Below are 20,970 nucleotides of genomic sequence, written 5' to 3'. Positions count from 1 at the left end.
GCTAGTAGAAACTGTTCAGCTTTGCTTTTTTGATTCCTAACATCAAAGCTATTTTCAAAATGTCTTAATCTAACCTGAGGTCATTCTCAGGCTTTGTTTCAGTTGTGACGCACACCAAATCTGTGAGTGCATCTTTCTACATCAAGATTAAAAAAATCTGAGCCAGTCTGGATCCCGAGACTCAATTGTTTTCCTTTATTGTTAACCTGAACAGCGATCCATGCAGCTTTTTAGGAGAAACTCTTACATTTCTAGATGTACGATGCTTTCTTGTATTTCTTTTCTTTTGAATATGGAACGCTTCAAGAATTTGCGTGTCATCCTTGAGCAGGGGCCATGCTAATCTTCTCTGTATTGTTCCAATTTTAGTATACATGCTGCCGAAGCTAGCACGTATTTATTTTTTGTTTCGTTTGATTTGTTTCTGGTTTTGGAGACAAGGCTTCTCTATGTAGCTTTGGAGCCTGTTCTGGAACTCGCTTTGTAAACCAGACTGGCCTCAAACTCATGGAGAGATCCACCTGTCTCTGCCTCCTGAGTGCTACGTACTCCTTTAAGGCTAGAGTATCTCTAAGTGGACTTTGCAGCTGTCTTCAATGTCTTCCTTCTTCCTGGGCATTGTTTTTGCCGATGTCTCACTTTCAGCAAGGGCCACAAACATGCTTGTGCATCCTTCTTTGGGATACAACAGTGGAATGACACGAGAGTCTAAGAAACAGGATTTAACGTGGAAAGATATCGCAAGTTAGAGACAACTTACAGTATTCTGATTGACACCTTTGTTGCGCTCCTTGCGAAGGGCTGGTCCAGTATACCAAAATTCCCTATTTTATGAACTGGTGTGTGAAAATACTACCTTATCTTGCTATAAGTTAACCGCAAACCGTATTTGTATTACCTGCGAGGCTTTAAGGGCTTCCAATTTAGAAGTTACTTGATCCTTTTTGCTTCAATATAAGATGGCGCCCTCCACAGCTACTTCCGTGCTTTGCAGGAGAGTAAATCAGCTTGCCAGCATCAAAGATGGCAACCATTTGCGCATAGTTTTATCTGCGCAGGCTCGGATCTCCCGGGCCCGCCCCCTCCGGGTAGCTGTTCCTGGCACCGCTCTAGCCGTCGCTCTCTGTGGGCACCGCCGCCAGCCAATCGCCGGGCGTACCGCCCTAGGCCCCGCCCCCGCCTCCTGTGGATCAGCTGAGGGACCCGAGATGTCTGTTGACAGCGGCGGAGGCTGTGTGGCCGGTTCCGGGCTCCGCGCAGGGCGGGGGGTAAGCTGGCTGGCGGGAGGGGTCCCGGCTGGGGGAGCGGCTGCCGGCGAGCTGGCGGCGGTGCCGAGTTTGTGAGGTAGTCCCTGAGCCAGCGTTTCCGGGTATCTGTAGATGTGAGTCCTATGGAGCTACCAGTGGAAGACGAGCCGCAGCTACCGCAGGAGCCCTGGGGGAGGCTCCTTCGTCTAGGCGCGGAGGAGGACGAACCGCAAATCCTTCTGTGGAAACGCGAGTGGACCATCGGAAGGAGGAGAGGTGCGGAAGCCAGAGTGGAGTGAGAATGAGGATAAGGGCTGAAGGGGTGGACAGGGATTAAGGCTAGGGACCCAAAGGGTGTACCCCCACCGAGAACAGAGACTGAGGGCCTACAGCAGGATCGAAGACCTAGGCATTGAAGTGGGTTTAGATGGGGGAACCGGCAGGGAACTTGAGATGGGAAAAGTACAGGGCTGGCGGTACAGAAACTAACAGAATGGGGAGGAGGGTGCACTGTGCTTTCCAGTAAGACCTGCTATTTAGTTACTTACTTGTCTGTGGCGTTGATCCTCAGGTTGTTTGATGATGAATATTTTTCAGATCTCATTACAACTTTATAAAGTAGATCCGTAAACATGTCCTTTAGAATATGATCTTGTGTCTATTACTGTAAACTTCTCTTTCCCAATGGAATGAAATTAGCAAAAAGAAAACTGAAAGGTTATGTAGAAAGTAGACACTGTTGTTAACAGTTGATGAGTGAAAAAAATAAACCACAGGAACTTTTCGGAAAGAAATGCCAGTCAGGCTGCGGTGGCTCACATCCTAGCACTCTGTGAGGCAGAGGCAAGTGGATCTCTGAGTTCAAGGACACCTGGTCTAGAGAGTGAGTTTCAGGACAGCCAGGGCTGTCTCAAAAACCAAACAAGAATGCTTTGAGACAAATGAATACAAAGACATGCTGGAAGAGTAGGATGCTGCTAAACCAGTGTTCAGAGGGCAATTTCTAACAGCAGGGTTTCCATCTGAAGAGATCTCAAAGTCCCAGGAGCTAGAATATTTTATTTAATGATTCTAGGAAGCTGAGAACTTCAACAAAGTCATGCATAAAGCCCAACATTACTTGCTTTGGGCCAACAACTTGCCTTCCATTAACTTTGTATTGACCTTATTTATTTATTTATTTATTTATTTTTTAGGAGGATTGGTGAAATCTTACAGGAACTACTTGTAAGAAACATAGCTTGGGGCGGAGAGCTCAGGTGGTTAAGTGCTTAAGGACCTGAGTTCAGATTTCCAGCACCTATGTAAAAAGCTAAATATGGTGGTACATGACTGTAATCCTAGTTTGGGGGAGGCAGAGACAGAAGGATCTCTTAAATTTACTGGCCAACTAGTTTTTCTGAATTCTTGAGCGCTAGGTTCAGTGAGAGACCCTTTCTCAAAAAGTAAGATGTAGAATGAGAGAGGAAGATGTGTGACATCTACCGCTGCAAACATATGATCATAAATGCACTTGCATGCGTTAGAGAGCCCATTATAAAATACATGTCATAATATTTCATGCATGTTAGAACAAGAAACAAAAATCTGATTATCATAGAAATGCTTTCAGTGAATGTATTAATATCACTAACAATGTAGAGGACATTGTACTAATTGATTAATACACTAGGTGGAAAGCTAGATCTAACACCCAGAGGTTGTCGTCTGATATCCACATTAAAAGTTTTATGGAATTTTGAATGGAATTGGCTTTGAATGCTAGAAAAGAAGTTGTATCTTAGTAACACAGGGATCTTTTAACTCCTGCTATCTTCATCTCCTCAAGCCAATGTCATTGGCTTTCTGCCCTCACCATGACTTCCTTCAGCTTCCACTAGTTGTCAGATACTTCCTCCTTTAGGGCTCTGGATAGAACATTTGAGGATAGGAGTGCTTCTGTGAACCCAGCTTCCATAGGGCCTTAGCTGGGCCAAACCTTGTCTGCGTCTTCTACCTTTTCGTATCCTCATCCTCCTCTATGGTGGCTAAGTTATGCCTGCATTTTGGCTGGGTCTATTGAGCTACTGGCAAGAAATGAAAAGGTCCCTATGTAGAATCTCAGACCCTGTGTGACTGTCAGACCGTATTGAGCATGAGGCTAACTCCAGAAGTAGGGGTTTGGGACCTTCTGTAACCATCAACACTACCTCAAGACCATGGAAGACCTTTAGGACAAGATTCTTGCTGCCTTCATGGGCAGATTTGTCCAGATTTTTCCAGAGGTAGACAGCACCCATCTAGCTGCAGGTGATTTCTAAATCAAATTTTAGGTGCATTAGATCAGATTCTGTATCTGAGCCTGAAGATCAACATCAGTTAACTGATTATGGATAATCTAGAGATGTATGTTGCAAGCCTAGAGGAAAAGTTGATGTACCTAGAGAATCATAAAACATCTTGTGGTTGGTCAGGCTGGTATGAACATGTATGCCACTCTGAGCATTTACTTATCCATGATATAAAGAGACAAGACAGACAGTATTAGATTGTGGCAGAAAAGAACTGGAAGGATGAACAACTGATTTCTAATCAAACTGGCTGAACTTTGAGGTGCTTATCATATGAAGTAATGCCACATGAGCAAGTCTTAGGTTACTGACCTATAGCATATCCTCCAGAATCTTGAGATACAGCTTCAGTTGTAGCTTGACATCAAAGCTTTCCTGGAAGGCATGCTAAAGAAACAGAAGTCCACTTTAGATTCTAGTTGGCGCAGGTCTAGGTAATGATCAGCTGTATTTAAGCCCATCTTGGTAACATGTATGCTGATACTCAGGAGTGCCAGCTCTATGGTGACTGGAACAAGATGCTGCCATCTATGCAGCCTGGTTAAGGGCCAGTGTGTTATACGCTCATCTCCCAAATCCTCGGAGTCATTAGGTGTCCAGGCTTCTTTTCTTACAGAGGGTTTCCTCTGGTAGGAAATGAAGGAAGGGGTGTTGGCCCTGGGTCTTTTCCCTTCCTTGCCAGTAAAACTTGGTGGGCTAAGGACGGGAGGTATTGAATCTTCTGATCCCCCAGTCCATAGGTCCGTGATGGAGTCAAAGCACAGGCCAAAACAGGATAAGGTTGTGATTTCATGTGGGACATTGTCTCCTCTCCTCCTTACCCTCATGCCTCACTCCCTTAAGGTAGATCTTAAGATATATAGCCCAAGCTGACCTCCAACATATGATCTTCCTACCCTAGTCTGTGAGATACCTCAGTAGTGGGATTCTTGCCTAGCTTGTTCTTTTCACGTATTTATTTATTTATTTGTTTATTTTTGGTTTTTTTGAGATAGGGTTTCTCTGTCTACCTTTTACTGCCCCTGCCTCCTGAGTGCTGGTATTAAAGGCATGAGCCACCACCACCCAGCAAGAACTAGTTTAAAATTAAGCCCCTTTGGACTTAATTTTGTTTTTTGTTTTTTTTTTTTTTTTTTTTTTGCAATTGAGATATTATTTATCTTCTGAGCTGTTTGTGTGGTATCCTGTCATAAAGAAGCTGTTGTTATAATGGCTATCTCCCAGGTGACCTGGTGCAGGAAGTTATGGGGCATACACCCTGTCCCTTTACTTTAGGTTAACACTTCAGTATTTATATGTTGTTTGTGTCTGTGGGCACAGTTGATCACAGATTGGAAAAGCAAGGCAGTAGTTCTCACTGAGCCCACAGTAATGTTCAGTGTCTTCTTGCCTCTGTTTCAGGCTGTGACCTCTCTTTTCCCAGCAATAAACTGGTCTCTGGAGACCACTGTAAACTTACAGTGGATAAAAAATCTGGTCAGGTGACATTGGAAGATACCAGGTGAGCACTTTATTTTTTTCTTTCCTTTTGTAACTTAGGAAGCTGACATGTTGTTACAGTGTAAGAGAGGCTTCCTTTTTCTAAACTGCTGCTCAGGTTCTGAAGTCATCAGGATGTACATTCTCTAGTTTCCAGCATGGGATCCTGGGTGTGGTTTAGTTCCTATATCTCATTTTCCTAATTAAATCAAATATGGCTCATATGACTCAGAAATAAGATTTAAAATATATTGATAGTTTTTTCTTTTTCTTTATTTGAAAATAGATTTTTTTTCATACAGGAAATTCTGATTATGGTTTCCTCTCTTCTACTCCTCCCAGTTGCTTTCTACTTCCCCTCCCATTTCCACCCCATTCTGTCTCTCATTAGAAAGCATGCATATATATAAAACAATAATAATAAAATATATAATATAGTAAGAGGAAACAAAAACAAACAAATTGGAATAATAAAATAGAAGGAAGAAACCCCAAGGAAAAGCACTATAAAAAGATACAAACACAGAGACACATTTATTTGCACATTTAGGAATCCCATAAAAACACAAAACCAGAAGCCATAATATGTATGCGAAGGACATTATGGTAGAAATCAATAAATAAGAAATTAAATTTTTAAAAAAGAGAGAAAAATAATAATAAAAGCCCTGACACAACATTATGAAACAAAGAACCTTTAAAGATGGTATTGGCATCTACTGCTGGGTCTTAGTGGGCGGGTTCCTTCTGGATGCTCTTAGGACAATCTCCTGTCAGAGGTTCTGCCTTCTGGAGCAGAGGTGGGTTGGAGGAGAAGCAGGTAGGCAAACCAGAGGCACATGGTCAGGTGGGGTAGGTGGAAGTGATAAGTAGGAATTATAGCGGAGTATTTGGATTTCAATCTGAGAGCAGGAATTCATTTGTTGAGAAAGAGTATGAAAATGACAGTTGGTGGATGCTTGGTTGTAGAAGGCCAGTTATGATTGTGTCAACATTGTCGTCTGCATACTGGTTTATGAGTTTTACTGGGACATTGCAGGAAATGACTAAACTGGAGTTTTCTGATGGCAAAGGATTACATTGAATATTCCACTTTGACCTATATTCATTGATCCAATGCCTGCCTTTGCCACACCTTCTGCATAATTCAGAAGGGACATTCTGATTGGATTATTCTTAGAAAAAACATTGTTTCTACAGTCCCTTTTAAGGTGACCTTGTTTGCCGCAATTATAACATTTGAGATTTCGACTTTTCCTTAAACCTCTGAAAGTCACCTCTCCTCTCCATGCTACATCATGTTCAGGAGATTCAATGTTGATTGTATTTCTGATCTATTCATCCGAAGGTGCAGACCGTGCCTTTAATGGCCTAATTATCCTTTTACATAGAGATTTGGCATTTTCAGAAGCCAGAGATTCAATTATTTTTTTGTCTAACTTCTAAATTTTGTATCATTCTATTTAATTTACTGCTGAAGTCAGTCTTTGTAAGAAATCCATAAAGGCTTCCATTGAGCCCTGTATAACTTTAGTAAATGACTCAGTTTTCTTTTCTATTTCTCCATTTCTCTCACAAGCAGTCAAAGCTGCTGTGGGGCATAAACCCAGGGTGTGGTCATCACATACAGCCTGCCTTTCTATAGTAACATAGTCTCCTTCTCCAAGAAGTTGATCTTGGGAGATTTCCCTACCTCTAGCTTTACTCTGCCGTTCAATAACCTGAGCCTCTTCTCTGAACCAGGTACTCCTTTGTAATTGCGGACCAGGCTCTAAAACACCCTTAACCAATTTTATCCAGTCTTTAGGGATAATTCTATTAGAAACTAATCATGAGTTAACATTTGCTTCACAATAAATGAATGCATGCTCTGTGAGACTTTTGCTCCCTTAATCTCCTTAAATCTAACATTGGCACAGGAGCCCAGTTAGCTGTAACAGAGCTTCTGCCATTTGGCGATACCTTCAGGTTTCTGGATATATTAAGGTTGTTTGTCTGAAAACCTTAGACTCTTCCTCTTTATTCTTATAATGCAACACTAAAATTGGTTCTCCATTAAATTCCTCTTTCTGGATTTGAATATCTTTGTGATCTGTTTTATTAGGTTTTTCTAAGGCCTGTATCCAACTTTTTTAGTGATAAGACAAAAATGATAAATTTGATAATGTTTATAATTGACATTACATAAATCCCATCTAAATTAAATATTCTCTCCTTTAATTGTTCAGTTTTCAAATTGCCTAGTATATTATCATATAGAGACCCAAATCCCTCCATTGTAATGATTTTTTTGTTTGTTTTATTTTGTTTTGTTTTTTTGAGACAGGGTTTCTCTGTGGTTTTGGAGCCTGTCCTGGAACTATCTCTTGTAGACCAGGCTGGTCTCGAACTCACAGAGATCCGCCTGCCTCTGCCTCCCGAGTGCTGGGATTAAAGGCGTGCGCCACCACCGCCCGGCAACAGGCAAGTTTTTTGTCTTAGAGTATTATCAGGCAGTATATATGCCTTTGTGAAACTCATATATGAAATGGTTAAGTAACTTCTTTTTTGTTTTTTTTTTATTATTATTTTTTTAAAGACATGATTTCTCTATATAACAGCTCTGGCTATCCTGGAACTCAGTTTGTAGATCAGACTGGCATTGAACTCACAGGTGTTGCATGTAACTCGGTACTGGTGTTTGGGTTCACACGGGTCCATGAAATGAAGACTCAGAGACACATGAGAATAAACTTCAGCTCTGTGGCTGCAGTCTCTGTGAACTGAAGCACTTTCCCTTTGCCTCTTGGCATCCTTATTTTTTCCCTATGTTTACACTTTAACTAGTAGATTTCCTTATCTCAAAACAAGCTGAATGAAGTTTCCAAAACCACAATGCTAAAAACCTGACTCATGAGGTACCACGGTTTTCTGGGTTTCCTCTAAACCAAGTTTTGCATAGGCTTTGTGTCCATGGGAAACTCCCAGACAAGATTCACACAGGGCAACAAAAGGTATCTGTGACACAAACGATGGATTAGGAGCCGAGTGAAAACTCCAGAGCTAGGCCAGCAGGGTTTCATGTCTAGTGGAGGTTGCTTGCTTACCCTCTGGCACCAGGGACCTTGTGCCACACACAGAGATCTGGCAGCTTCTGCCTGTCAAGTGCTGGGATTACAGGTGTTTGCCACTACCAGTTAGTTTCCTTTCCCTTCGGAGTATTTTCAAAACGGTAATCCTGCGCAAATTTCTTAATATAGCAGAAAGATGTTAACCCTAACTAGTTATTTTGAGTAGGGCAACTTACGCCTTTGTTTTCTTTACAGCACCAATGGAACAGTGATCAACAAGCTGCAAGTTGTTAAGAAGCAGACTTACCCTTTGCAGAGTGGGGATGTCATCTATTTGGTATACAGGAAGAATGAACCAGAACACAGTAAGAGAGAAAAATTTACTGCTGTACTTTTCCCAGGTGTGGCATCAAGAAGCTGTCTAACTTAGGCTGGAAAACACCCTCAGAAAGAACACGTGTTAAAGCAGACATTTGTATAGAAAGTAACAGTTACGGAGTTTTTTGTTGTATGCACTTGGATGGAGTGCTGACTTTTGGGGCACAGCGTTTCTTCAAGAATGCCATCAGGAGCCGCACATCTGATAATGGCAGCTAAGGAGGAGTGAATGGGCTGGGCTGGGCTGGGCTAAACAGTAGAATTGGAGTGTGGAAATAAAATCCATATGGGGCCCTGGAAGCCATTGCTAGGTCTACTCTTGGAGACTTTACAAAAAGCAACAAAAGGTTAGACTGCACCAGTTCCGTATAGGATAAAGAGAGTTGTAAAAAATCTTTGAAAGTCACCCTGAAATAATTGAAAAGCATCATAAACTCGGTAAGGAAAGAAAAAGAGGCCACTTAAAATAAAGCACCTCTTGCCTCATAGAAGGAACTCGAATCTTTTCCTCCTAATGGCTTGCAGTTATTAGTGAAGCATGTCTTTTCTACCATTGTCTGCTTTCTGCGACTATTTTTCCCTTGGTTTCTTGCTTATATTTAGGTTGGTAAAATTGTGGTTTTATTTTGTTAGGATCACTTAAACTGTTGAATGTTGCTAGATGGTAAGTGAAGATAATCAAGACATATTGTGATATGATCAAAGATGAACAGGAGAGATGAGGTCTCACTTTCCACTGGGGCCACCGCTCCCTGATTTGATTAATTTCCTTTTAGATGTGGCATACCTCTATGAATCTTTAAATGAAAAACAAAGCTTGCCTCAAGAATCCTTTGGTAAGTGAGCTTATGGCAAAAGCCTAGGTGCTGTAAAGGGCTTTTGAGTTCTAGGAATGGCCATTCAGTCCCCAAAGTGTCTTTCTGAGTTCTGAATGTACTCTCTTTATTTTTGTGCCTGTAGAAGCCAATAAAGAAAATATGTTCCATGTGACCAAAGATTCCTCAGGTCTGGGGCAGGGTGATGACCTCCAGGTTCCACCATTGTCACCCATGGCTGAAACATGCTTAGAGGAACCACAGCCATCAACATCGACATCAGACCTCTTCCCCTTGGCCTCTACCTCTTCTGTGGAGTCAGAGCTGACCTCTGCAGAGCAAAAACATTCCTCTAACTCTGGTGAGATGGGGAGCACAATGACAATTGCAGTTTTTGTTCCTTGAGATACAGTAAATCCATTCATCAGTAAGTGTTCTGTAGTCATGTATACTGACTTATTTCAGTCCCAGGAAGAAGACTAATAAGGACCATGGTAACATAGTATTTTTGTAATTTCATCTAAATATATTTCATATACTATAAATGCCTCTAAGTTAAAGTATATCAATCAGTGTTTTAGGTACATTTACAAGGCTATATGGCCATCACTGGTATTTGTTTAAAGACAGGGTTTCTCTGTGTAACAGCCCTAGCTGTCCTGGAACTAGCTCTTGTAGACTAGGCTGGCCTTGAACTCACTGAGATCCGCCTGCCTCTGCCTCCTGAGTGCCATGATTAAAGACATGTGCCATGACTGCCCATGGCCATCACTGTTAATTGCAGAACATTCTGTCGCATAAAAGGAAACTCATATGTCTCTATGCATTTATTTGCATGTCTGAACATTTTGTGTTCATAGTCATACAGTATGTAGTTTTATGACTGGGTTCTTTATTTATAATAATGTTGTCAAGGTTTATCCAGAGCTGTGTGTCGGTTAGAACCAGTTTTACATGCCCTGTTCCTTATGCCTTGTCCTTTTTTCTTTTTTTGGTTTGATCCCCAACAACACACATAAACACTCAAAACCTCCCTCACCATGACATTTAAATCCTATTTCATCTATCCATGTGTATGTAGTCTGATACGACTATTAACCTTCTGATTTCAGATTTCCTAGAATGAATAATGTATGTCTACTGTAATTTTTATTCTTTTTTTTATATTTTTGGTTTTTTGAGACAGGGTTTCTCTGTAGTTTTGGAGCCTATCCTGGAACTAGCTCTTGTAGACCAGGCTGGCCTCGAACTCACAGAGATCCTCCTGCCTCTGCCTCCCGAGTGCTGGGATTAAAGACGTGTGCCACCACCGTTCCGCTTCTTTTGTAATTTTTAAGAATGAGGATTTTTTTTATCTATATGCTGAAGTATTTTTATACTAACAAAATAATTATAGTTAAAACTTAGTGCCTACTAGATGTGAGATGGTATAATAAGTACTTTTATATGTTCAATTTCCCTATCTGGAGCCTTTATATAATCTTTGTCCTCAAATAAAAAGCATGGCTGAAGCCGGGCAATGGTGGTGCACACCTTTAATCCCAGTACTCTGGAGGCAGAGGCAGGCGGATCTCAGTGAGTTCGAGGCCAGCCTAGTCTACAAGAGCTAGTTCCAGGACAAGCTTCAAAGCCACAGAGAAACCCTGTCTTGAAAAACAAAAACAAACAAACAAAAAAATAATGGCTGAACATAAAGGCTCTGAAGATCAGAAGATCGATAGATTCCAGGAGGTGATCTGAGAAGTTAGATTCTTGTTCTTTCTTTAGTATATGAATTTGTTCCTGAAATAATTCCCCTACTCCTCTTTTTTTGCTTTCGATGATATAATCCAGTTTCTTCTTTTTTCAAATACTAGTGCTTATCATTTGAATATTATAAAGTAGATATGTATTATACTATAATAGTATGGATAAGTTAGAGAATAATGAAAAGTTTCCTGACTTTTCAATCGAGTTCATTCAAGTTGCATGTGATACTTAAACTTCTTTCTGTTTAGGTGATAACTCTACTTGTTAGTTGCTGTTATTTCCTTTACCGTACTTCCTGTTCCTGTCAGAAGTGTATCTATTTCATACCTCTTTTTGGTGTATTTAGTATACATTTGGTGATTGCAAGAATGTGTACTTGTGCATATAGACCTAGTACTTAGGGACAGTCTTATTGTGGACCTCCCTGCATGTCTTTCCATGTGAATGTGCCACTTGCCTTTAGCTTCATTAGCACAGAGATGGACTCTAGTGCCTTTAAGTTGTAACACAGATGGATGAGTATTTGTAAAAGACATGATGCGTGCGAGATCTCTAATTACATAATGTACTTTATTAAATCAGTAACTCTTTCCTGATTCTTTTGAAGTGAATAAATCAGAATCTGTCTTATTTGTCCCTTTTTACAGGACTTGGGAAAGCAGGCATCTCCCCAAAAGAATGTAGTCCACTTGTTGCAAATCATGAACTCTCTAGCCTTTCTCCAGTTCTCCAAGACAAAGAAGTATCCTTCTCTTTGTTGGAAACTGAAGACAATGAGGAATTGGAGCCTGCCAAAAAGAAGACAAAAGGAGGTTAGACTCACTGTTCTGTGCATCCTTGTACTCTCGTGCTCTGTGCTGTGCTGGCTTTGCCTGCGGTGGATTCCCGCTTTTTGCAGAAGTATGTGGATCTACCTCAGGTTTATACTGTAACAAGTTGCATTTTCTGTATGAAAGTCTAGGATTCTTCCTGTTTGCATCATTCAAGTAGAACTGTTCACTACTAGGTCATGCTATTGTTCTGAAAACAGCATTTTCAGTTACAAATGGTTGTCATTTTTGACTATCTTTGACAGGATAGTAATTTCTTTTTTAAAAAAAAATGTTACCTTAACCAGGATATGGTGACACATAACTGTAATCTCAGAGTTTGGGAGACGGAGGCGAAGTACTGGAGTTGAAGGTCAGCTAGCTGTGGAAGTGATGTGATAGAAGAGCACTAGGAATAAACTCGGGGAAGAAACTGGATTATCTGAATGATAATTGACTTGTGAAACCCATGATAAGAAGCACAATGTTTTACATTTTAAAAAAAAGTAAATATAGGGCTGGTGACACGGCTCAATAGGTAAAAGTGTTTGTTGTAAAGCCTGGTAACCTGGGTTCAATTTCTGGAACCCACATAAAGGTGGAATTAAAGAACTGACTCCTCAGTCATCCTTTGACCTCCACACATGCTCTGGCATAGACACACACACACACATCCGGAACCTTTGGGGTTCAGCCCGAAGAATCTCTTCAGGGTTCAGATCGGACACAACATCAGGCAAAAAGGACTTTTTTCTTTGGGTGTCTGAGGGTGAATGAATGAGCTCTCTCACTACATGCTTTTCCAGATCACTCTCTTTATTGTTCTTTTTCTGTTCAATTTTCCTGTCCTCTTTCTGATTCTTCCTAGTTTCTTTTTTTTTCTACTTCTCTAGTTTAAAAACTCTTCTTCTTACAGAAGCCTTGAAACAATAAAGGAAATTATAAGAGTTACCTCTAATTGATCAAAAGCACATTCTTAGAGTAAACAATAAGGAGCTGAGCCATTGTCATGGCAACACAAAGTTCCAAGGTTATAGGAGTAAGACCATGACCAGATGGGAGTGAGGCATGGGTGCCCAGTGACAGACTTTGGGACATAGGTCTGTTGTCAGCAGACTGGCAAGTGAAGAATTGGCATGCTTTTCGTAGGGTGCTCTGTGTAGCAACCTGATTAGATATCTGCAGCTCTGCCCTTATGCATAAGCTGTAAAGTTTTAAACTCATGATCTATTTACAAAGTCTAGTTTGAGCTTTTTTGAGGTGAGAGTGAGCTAATTGTGCACAGTTAGTCTGAGCAAAAAGGAACAAAGCAGGCTTTTAAGTGTCTACAGTCCTCATGGGACAAATAGATCTAGTAATGAAGCATGTATTCTATATATTGAAATTGTATAGCTAAATGAAAAGTTGTCTTCATGACCATTCATTGATATATGTGCGTATAAGTTTGAGATGTAATGTCATGATTACATACACAGATCACATGAGATTACACACTACAAAACAGGTATTGGGGAGACATCAAGCTGCTTTAGCAAAAGTGAGCAGCAATTTCCAGAGCCGATGGTCCTGCAGGCCTTGCCTGGACAGGATTAACCTCCATCAGAGTCACTCTTCTGGTAGGTTGGCATCTGAATTAGCAGTTGCCATATGTTGTATATTCCCATGGCCTCTCACAAAACACACACACACACATACACATTCTCTAACAGCAGTAATTTCTTTAAAAGAAAAACATACTATGCCAGACATAGTGATGCATGCCTTTAATTCCAGCACTTGAGAGGCAGAGGCACATTGGTCTCTGAGCTTGAGGCTACTAGCCTGGTGGTCTACATGGTGAGTTCCAGGACAACTAGAGCTACATAGTGAGACCCTATCTTGGGGGGGGGGGAGGTATTAATATGAGGTGATTTGTTTTGTTTTGTTTCTTTTTTATTTTTTATTTATTTATTTTTTTTCTGAGACAAGATTTCTCTGTGTGACAGTCCTGGTTGTCTTAGAACTCTTTTTGTAGACCAGGCTGGCCTCGAACTCACAGAGATCTGCCTGCCTCTGCCTCCTGGGATTAAAGGCATGTGCTGCCACCACAAGCTGATATGAGGTGATTATAACTTCAACAAAAATGGAAAATCAAAGGCTGGAGAGTTTGCTCAGTGGTTAAGAACCCTTATTCTTGCTGAGGACCTAAATTTGGTTCCCAGCACCCACATGATGGCTTACAACCATCTGTAACTCTAGTTTCAGAGGACCCGATACCTAATTTCGGTTTTGGCAGGCACCAGATACGTACATAGTATACATACATATATGCGGGCACTCACACATACATAAAAAATAAAAATAAATATTTTTAAGAATAGAAAATTATATAAGATAAAAAAACTAAATTTGTTAGATTGAGTAATAAATACTTAACATATTCATCCTAATGGCCATAAAATGCAGTTTAATCAATACTTACTTAGTAATATTAAGAAGACCTTTAAAATTGATAATTTGTTGAGGATATAACTCAGTGGTTGAGCCTAATGTGTAAGGCCCCAGATTTGATTATAATACTGCAAACAAAATAAGTCAACTGCAGTATTATAATACAAACATATGGCCCAAAAAACTGAATAACTCCCTCAGTTAGATAAGAACACTAGGTAAAGAAGACCCAGGGCAGAGAATAACCATATTTATTTCCATCTAGGTGGCTTTTAAAGTTGTATGCTATTTTTTTTCCCTTTCAGATGGGCTTTTGTTATTTAACCCTGGTTAGCCTGGAACCTGCTTTGTAGACCAGACTGGTCTCAGACTCACAGAGAGCCACCTGACTCTGCCTCCCAAGTGTGCCATCATATGCAGCCTATAAATCTAACTTGTAAAAATAAAATAAAAATTGAACCAGGTATAATGTCACACATCTGCAATCCCAGTTCTGAGGAAATGGAAACAGGTGAATCAGACCTTTAAGGTAATTGTAAGCTATATAATGAGTTCGAAACTAATCAGAGCAGCATGAAAACATCTTAAGAAACAATAATAGTAGTAGTAGTACTTTGTGTATACACTTATAAATGTATCCAAAAAAAACCATTTTAAAGCCAACAGTTTTCTTTTGTGCATGGGGTCATGTTTAAGCAAAAATGACATTTACAAAGATACAAATACAGAAAAATACTATCCAGCTGGTCCTCCTTCTCTTTCTCCCGCTCCCACATCCTGAGTATCCCTTTTTTCTCTGTCTTTTAGGTCAGCAACTGTTCTTCTAAACCAGAATTTAGGCACAAAGGAATATCTGACTTATTTGGGATCTTCTTAAAAATAGTTTTTAAATAAAAAAAATAGTTTTTATATAGCCAGGCATGGTGTCACATTCCTTGAATCCCAACTTTGTTCTAGGGCAGTGAGTTTCCTGAACAGCCAGGGCTACATACAAAGACCCTGTCTCAAAAAACGGCTACAGCAAAAAAAAAAGTCTTTATAAGTGGCTTTGTTTCCTCTGCTGTTGGATGCACATTAGAAATCTGAGGATCCTCTGTGTCTTTAGATGAAGTGATTGTGACTGTTCAGCTTACCCTTTGTCTTACAGATGAAGAGATTGACTTGAACCTGCAGTTACTGGTTGCAGACCAGTGTGGAAATGCCCAAACCTCATGTGAGGATGTCAGAGTTGCCTCTGTGAAGCCAGACAAGATGGAGGAGACACTAACATGCATCATCTGTCAAGATCTTCTGCATGACTGTGTGAGGTGTGCGGCTTCATAGCCTAGGGTTGCTCCAGTAGCACTAGCTCCTTTGACAGGTGTGGGGAAGTGATTAGATAAAGTAGACTTTGATCCTCTTTTGCCCTGGAATCTGCTCAGGTTTTCATTTTCCTTTTACTGTGGTGTCAACAAGGAGAAATTCTCAAACCCGGTGACCAGGGCCGTAGAATCCATGAGATTTGGTCACTCTTGGTTTTGACTGACACAGGCAACTTGGTCTTTTCCTTGTAGGAGGATCATGTGAATTATACTGGGTTTCAAACATTTCCTCAATAAAGATATAATACTTAAAATGAAGAAATGAAGTTACCAGGATTATCTTTGGGAGAAACTTCTCTTGGGTTTTGTTTGGAAACTTGGGAGGTAGATACTACCCAACCAAGTCCCCAAACACTTGGAGTTTCTGTTGCTTGTGTTCCTGAAGTTATGATCTGCTCTTTGTTCCCCCTGAGAACAGACATATAGCACTGATTTTTTTTTTGATCTTCTAATACTGAGCTTTAGTATTTTTAGGTTAGATGATAGAATTCTCCACAACTGGCTTACGGTTGAGGATCCAGCTTGCATTCCTGTTTGGGTAGGCCTGCTACAGGTGTCGTCTGAGTATCATAGTGGCGTATCTGGAAGATTTTATCAGGAAATGTGTTCTTTGTTCCTTCATATTCTGCCAGTTTGCAGCCTTGTATGCACACATTTTGTGCGGCTTGCTACTCTGGCTGGATGGAGCGTTCATCTCTGTGCCCTACCTGCCGATGTCCAGTGGAGCGCATCTGCAAAAACCACATCCTGAACAACCTTGTGGAAGCGTACCTTATCCAGCACCCAGGTCAGCTTCACTGACTTTTCCCTTTTAGGGACCTGGGGTTGTGAGCTCTGCTCTGGGCATCATCTCTCTAGTTCTGTTTCCCTTGCCGGTGAATTTTGTTATGCCCTTTTTATCTAGATAAGAGTCGCAGTGAAGAAGATGTGAGGAGTATGGATGCAAGGAATAAAATCACTCAAGATATGCTGCAACCCAAAGTCAGGAGGTCTTTCTCTGATGAAGAGGGGAGTTCAGAGGACCTGCTAGAGCTATCAGATGTTGATAGTGAATCCTCAGACATCAGGTTAGACATGTGCCTGGCTCATAGTGGGGCCTGGGGATAAGAAATACATTAATGCTGTGCTTAACTGTATTGTGGAGTGTATAGCTAGGGGCTCCAGTAAGTCAGTTTGCTTAATGTTTTTAGCTTATTTCCTCAAATGTATGGCCAGACTGGATGAACTCTTGGGCAACAATGCAACAATGAATAAGTTAAGAGCATCAGGTAGTCTCCATGGTCTTTTTTAATTAATTAATTAGGTAAGAATATATATATATATATATATATATATATATATATATATATATATATATAGAGAGAGAGAGAGAGAGAGAGAGAGAGAGAGAGAGAGAGAGAGAGCCTCTCTATGTAGCCTTTGCTATCTTGGAATTCACTGAGTAGACCAGGCTGGCCTTGACCTCATGGTCATCTACTATGCTAGGATTAAAAGCCTGTACTACCACCACATCTAGCTTGGTTGTCTTTATATATAGCCCTGGATGCCCTGGACTTACTATGTAGCCCAGGCTGTCCTTGAACTCATAGAGATTTGCCTGCTTCTGCCTCTTGAGCAGTGGTATTAAAGGCATGCACCACCATGCCCAGCTTCTTCAGTGGGTCTTGAACCCCACATCCTTACCCTCACTTTCTTAGGCTCCCCATCATGAGTTCTGATTTACTAGCTATAGCAGAGAAATCATATGTACTATTTTCCCACATAAGCATACCTAATTGTTGTAGTTAGAGAGTGTGAGTCCTTGGATGTAATGGTAGTGTTACAATATCTTAGAGTAGTATCACAGAAAAGGTATAACCCCCAGGCTGAAAGGACACAGCCCTTTGAGACCCAATTTTACTTGCTGACACATTGCTTCAGGTCTACACTGTATGCCAAGACCATGATATTTAAAAAATAAATAAATAAAGATTAACCTCTCCTAGATTACAGAGTTCAAAGCTAACCTGTGAAATTTAGATTCTTTTTGTTTGTTTGTTTTTGTTTTTGTTTTTTGAGACAGGGTTGCTCTGTGTAGTTTTTGGGACTGTTCTGGAACTAGCTCTTGTTGATCAAACTCACAGATATCCACCTGCCTTTGCCTCCTGAGTGCTGAGATTAAAGGTGTGTACCACCACCGCCTGGCTGAGAAATTTAGTTTCTTATCTCAAAATAAAAAGCATTTTAAAAAGTTCTTGGAAGTGTAGCTCAGTAATGGAGTGTTTGCCTAGAATGTGAGAATTGACCATGAGGTCAATCTATCATATTATGAACAACAACAACAACAACAACAAAAATCCCCCAAACAAAACAAATTTGGATGTGGCCACTGATACCTGTAATTCCAGTTCACTAGGACCCTCTTGCCTCAGTCTTAACAGTGCTGGGACTACAGTTGTGCTCTGATTTCAACAAAGCAAGAACATACTGCATTGAATGAGCTAGCAGTACTTTCAGTGTAGTTTTCTCTTACGGAAGTGCTCCTAAGAGAAAACTCTTATTGGGTTTCTTGGCCTTTTCATGAGCCTCTGAGCCCATGTCCTATTGAGTAGGGACTGAGTGGTCCAGGATGAGTGTACTGAAACACAGTGTGTGAGGAATTGAACACAGAAGTAAGCTGAGCCCAGAGCAGCTATCAAGTGGTGGGTGATGTTCTCTTTCTCAGATTCCTATTCCAGGTGGCTGTGGCTAATGTCCTCCTAGTGGTGGGAGCTGGGCAGAAAGGAGGGGTCGGCTCCTTTCTTCACACACATTGAAGCAGTACTGAAGATGAGTAGAGGTAGAGCAGAGGCTTTGAAGAGTAGTAGCCCAACAACTGGAGCTGGAGGTAGATGATAATGTAACAGTGATGTCTGCCTGTTCCTTTGGGACTTCAGCTCTGCTTGTTCTTCTCACAGTCAGCCATATATTGTATGCCGACAGTGTCCTGAATACAGAAAGCAAGCAGTGCAGTTTCTTCCTTGCCCAGTCCCAGATAGCGAGCTGGGAGCTACACAGGCCCTTGGTGGGGAAGCACCATCAACCTCTGCCAGCTTACCAACAGGTAAGATAGTGGTATCTAAATGTGAGCTTTTCCTTCCTTTGTGTTCCATCCTTGTGATTCTTGTTCTAGTGTCCTATGGTGGGATTCCTCTGTGATGTCTTTCTTGCCCTCTATTTTCATATTTCAGCAGTCCTCTTGCCTCTCATAGCATTGGTAAGAAATTAAGGGAGCTGGGCATGGTAATGTGTGCCTTTAAATCCCAGCACATTTGAGAGGCAGAGGCAGGCAGATCTCCATGAGTTCCAGGCCAGTCTGATCTACAAAGCAAGTCCAGGACAGCCAGTGCTACACAGAAAAACTCTGTCTTGAAAAAACAAAAAACAAAAAAAAGGAAGAAAAGAAAAAAATTAGGGAAGCATGGCTGAGATAGGAGTATCTCTATGAGTTCAAGGCCATCTGTTGGGGGGAGGGAGGGAGCGAGAGAGAGAAATTAGGTGAATATCTGTTTATTTGAGGGTCTCCCGTTTTGGACACACCTGGTAATTAACATTCCTGGTTTTAACTTTTGGTCTATCTTCAGCCTACTGCTTCAGGTAGTTTGCTTGGTAGGGTTTGCCAAAACCTAATTCTATATCTGTCACCTAATTAGAGATTGGCTTCTTTCTTAACAGCATGTGCAAATAAATTCCCATAGTCTCTCTTGCATCTCTGTAGAGTTGCCCTCTAAACAATTTCCCATCAGTTGTGTATTTCTAACAGATAGGCCCCCCCGATGCATTGAGATGAGCTGAGATACAGCTCGGTGATAGAGGACATACTTATTTAGCATTTGCAAGACATTTGGTTCTACCCCAAATATAATGATGGAAAGAGAAAAAAGAGAGCTGTTTGCTTGCATGTGGCATGAAGTTCTTAGCTCTTAAGTGTTGAAGCCTAGCAACCAGAATTGGCTGCAGACAGAATAACAGTATCCTCTGCCTGGAACTGGCCACTTTAGTTCTAGCTTTGCCTGTTCTTAACTGCAGTTAAGCACTGTGATCATTGCCAAATTGAAAATAGCCTTAGTAGCCCTGACCCTTTACCTCCTATTTAGCCTAACTGTGCTAAAAGTGGCCACTAACCTAGCATTGTAATTAAGAGCCACGTTCTTAGCAACCCTACTAGAACATTGTTCCAGTTCTCCCTGTCACTTCTAGAACCCATAGTTGGGACAGCAAAGCAGTGCTCAGCAACCAGACTTTACCACTGTCTAGGAAGAACTTTTTGATCTTTTGAAATAGTCTCAATTTATAACTCAGGCTGTCCTAAAATTCAGTACATATCTCAAGCTAGCCTTGAACTTGTGATCTTCCTGCCTCAGCTTCCCAATAGCTAGCATTTAGGTGTATACTCACTCTTATGCATGACTTGAACTCCCTTAGTACAGTTACTTTCCAAAACAAAATTTATTTATGTATGCATGTATGTATGTATGTGTGCGTACATATATATGGGTATTTTTGATGCTCGGGATTGAGTCTAAGGCTTCTCAAATGCTAGACGAGTACTCACTGAGCTATAACCATTGAATTCCCATATTTCAAATGGCAAAATATCATTTGACCACTTAGGAAGTAGTTTTAATTCCTCCCAGATCCTGTCCCTCCTCCTGTGTACTTCATAGTTGCCTCTCTAGATGAAAAATTTTTGTCAGCTACCTTTTACCTGGTGTCTGGACATATCTGACATAAATATGTGCTTCAGCAGCCCAGGATTATATGTGCCCTCTTCAAGGAAGCCACGCCATTTGCACCTGCTGCTTCCAGCCTATGCCTGACCGAAGAGCTGAACATGAGCAGGATTCCCGTGTTGCCCCTCAGCAGTGTGAGTGTGCTTGTCTCCCTCAGGTGCTCCCTCCAACAGGAGGACATTCTTGTGCATTCTCCATGGCTTGATTTTTCAAGTGAAATTGACTTTATGTAGGCTATAAAACAAAGATACATCTTTCCATCTGCATATAATCAGTTGATCCCACATGAGCGTATTGAACACTTATTTTTTTCACCAGTGGATAACACTGCCCACACTTCCAGATGTGGGTGGTTATATATTTCTATATCCATTCTCATATCAGAACTGTAGTCTTTATATAATGTGTTGCTTACAAATCCAGTAGATGAAATACCTGTGTTTAATCTACATTTCACCATTAAAACAGTTCTTTAGATAGAGGGGTAGTTAAGTGGTGGGATGCTTGCTTAGCATGTGTAATCTTCTGGGTTTCGTTCTTTGCATTGTAAAACATCAAAAAAATAAATGGA

At 40.9% G+C, this 20,970-nt stretch overlaps 1 protein-coding gene and 1 non-coding gene across 6 annotated transcripts in view; one reads left to right on the top strand and one right to left on the bottom strand.

Annotated features, from left to right (window-relative positions):
* Window positions 1-286: 286 nt before the first annotated feature.
* LOC142842755 (U6 spliceosomal RNA) lies at window positions 287-393 on the bottom strand. Its single transcript, XR_012909436.1, has one exon. It is a non-coding gene; the product is annotated as a U6 spliceosomal RNA (small nuclear RNA).
* A 772-nt stretch (window positions 394-1,165) lies between these two features.
* Window positions 1,166-20,970, top strand: part of Chfr (checkpoint with forkhead and ring finger domains) — a 38,664-nt gene continuing 18,859 nt past the window's right edge. The window contains exons 1-12 of one of the 5 annotated variants that reach the window (XM_075981247.1): window positions 1,166-1,268; window positions 1,380-1,523; window positions 4,979-5,078; window positions 8,362-8,471; window positions 9,261-9,320; window positions 9,445-9,660; window positions 11,696-11,860; window positions 15,435-15,594; window positions 16,281-16,435; window positions 16,553-16,715; window positions 18,585-18,730; window positions 20,417-20,533. In XM_075981247.1, the coding sequence (XP_075837362.1) occupies window positions 1,391-1,523; window positions 4,979-5,078; window positions 8,362-8,471; window positions 9,261-9,320; window positions 9,445-9,660; window positions 11,696-11,860; window positions 15,435-15,594; window positions 16,281-16,435; window positions 16,553-16,715; window positions 18,585-18,730; window positions 20,417-20,533 (1,525 nt within the window). In that variant the 5' untranslated portion in view covers window positions 1,166-1,268; window positions 1,380-1,390. Of the gene's footprint in view, window positions 1,269-1,379; window positions 1,524-4,978; window positions 5,079-8,361; window positions 8,472-9,260; window positions 9,321-9,444; window positions 9,661-11,695; window positions 11,861-15,434; window positions 15,595-16,280; window positions 16,436-16,552; window positions 16,716-18,584; window positions 18,731-20,413; window positions 20,534-20,970 lie in introns of all 5 variants that reach the window. The other 4 variants (XM_075981234.1, XR_012911379.1, XM_075981264.1 and 1 more) reach the window with 4 other exon arrangements.

The sequence above is a fragment of the Microtus pennsylvanicus genome, chromosome 1, assembly GCF_037038515.1.
Source record: "Microtus pennsylvanicus isolate mMicPen1 chromosome 1, mMicPen1.hap1, whole genome shotgun sequence".
Classification (NCBI taxonomy): Eukaryota; Metazoa; Chordata; class Mammalia; order Rodentia; family Cricetidae; genus Microtus; species Microtus pennsylvanicus.
The sequence above is the reverse complement of the archived record's forward strand: the minus strand, read 5'-3'. Positions and strand labels throughout refer to the sequence as shown.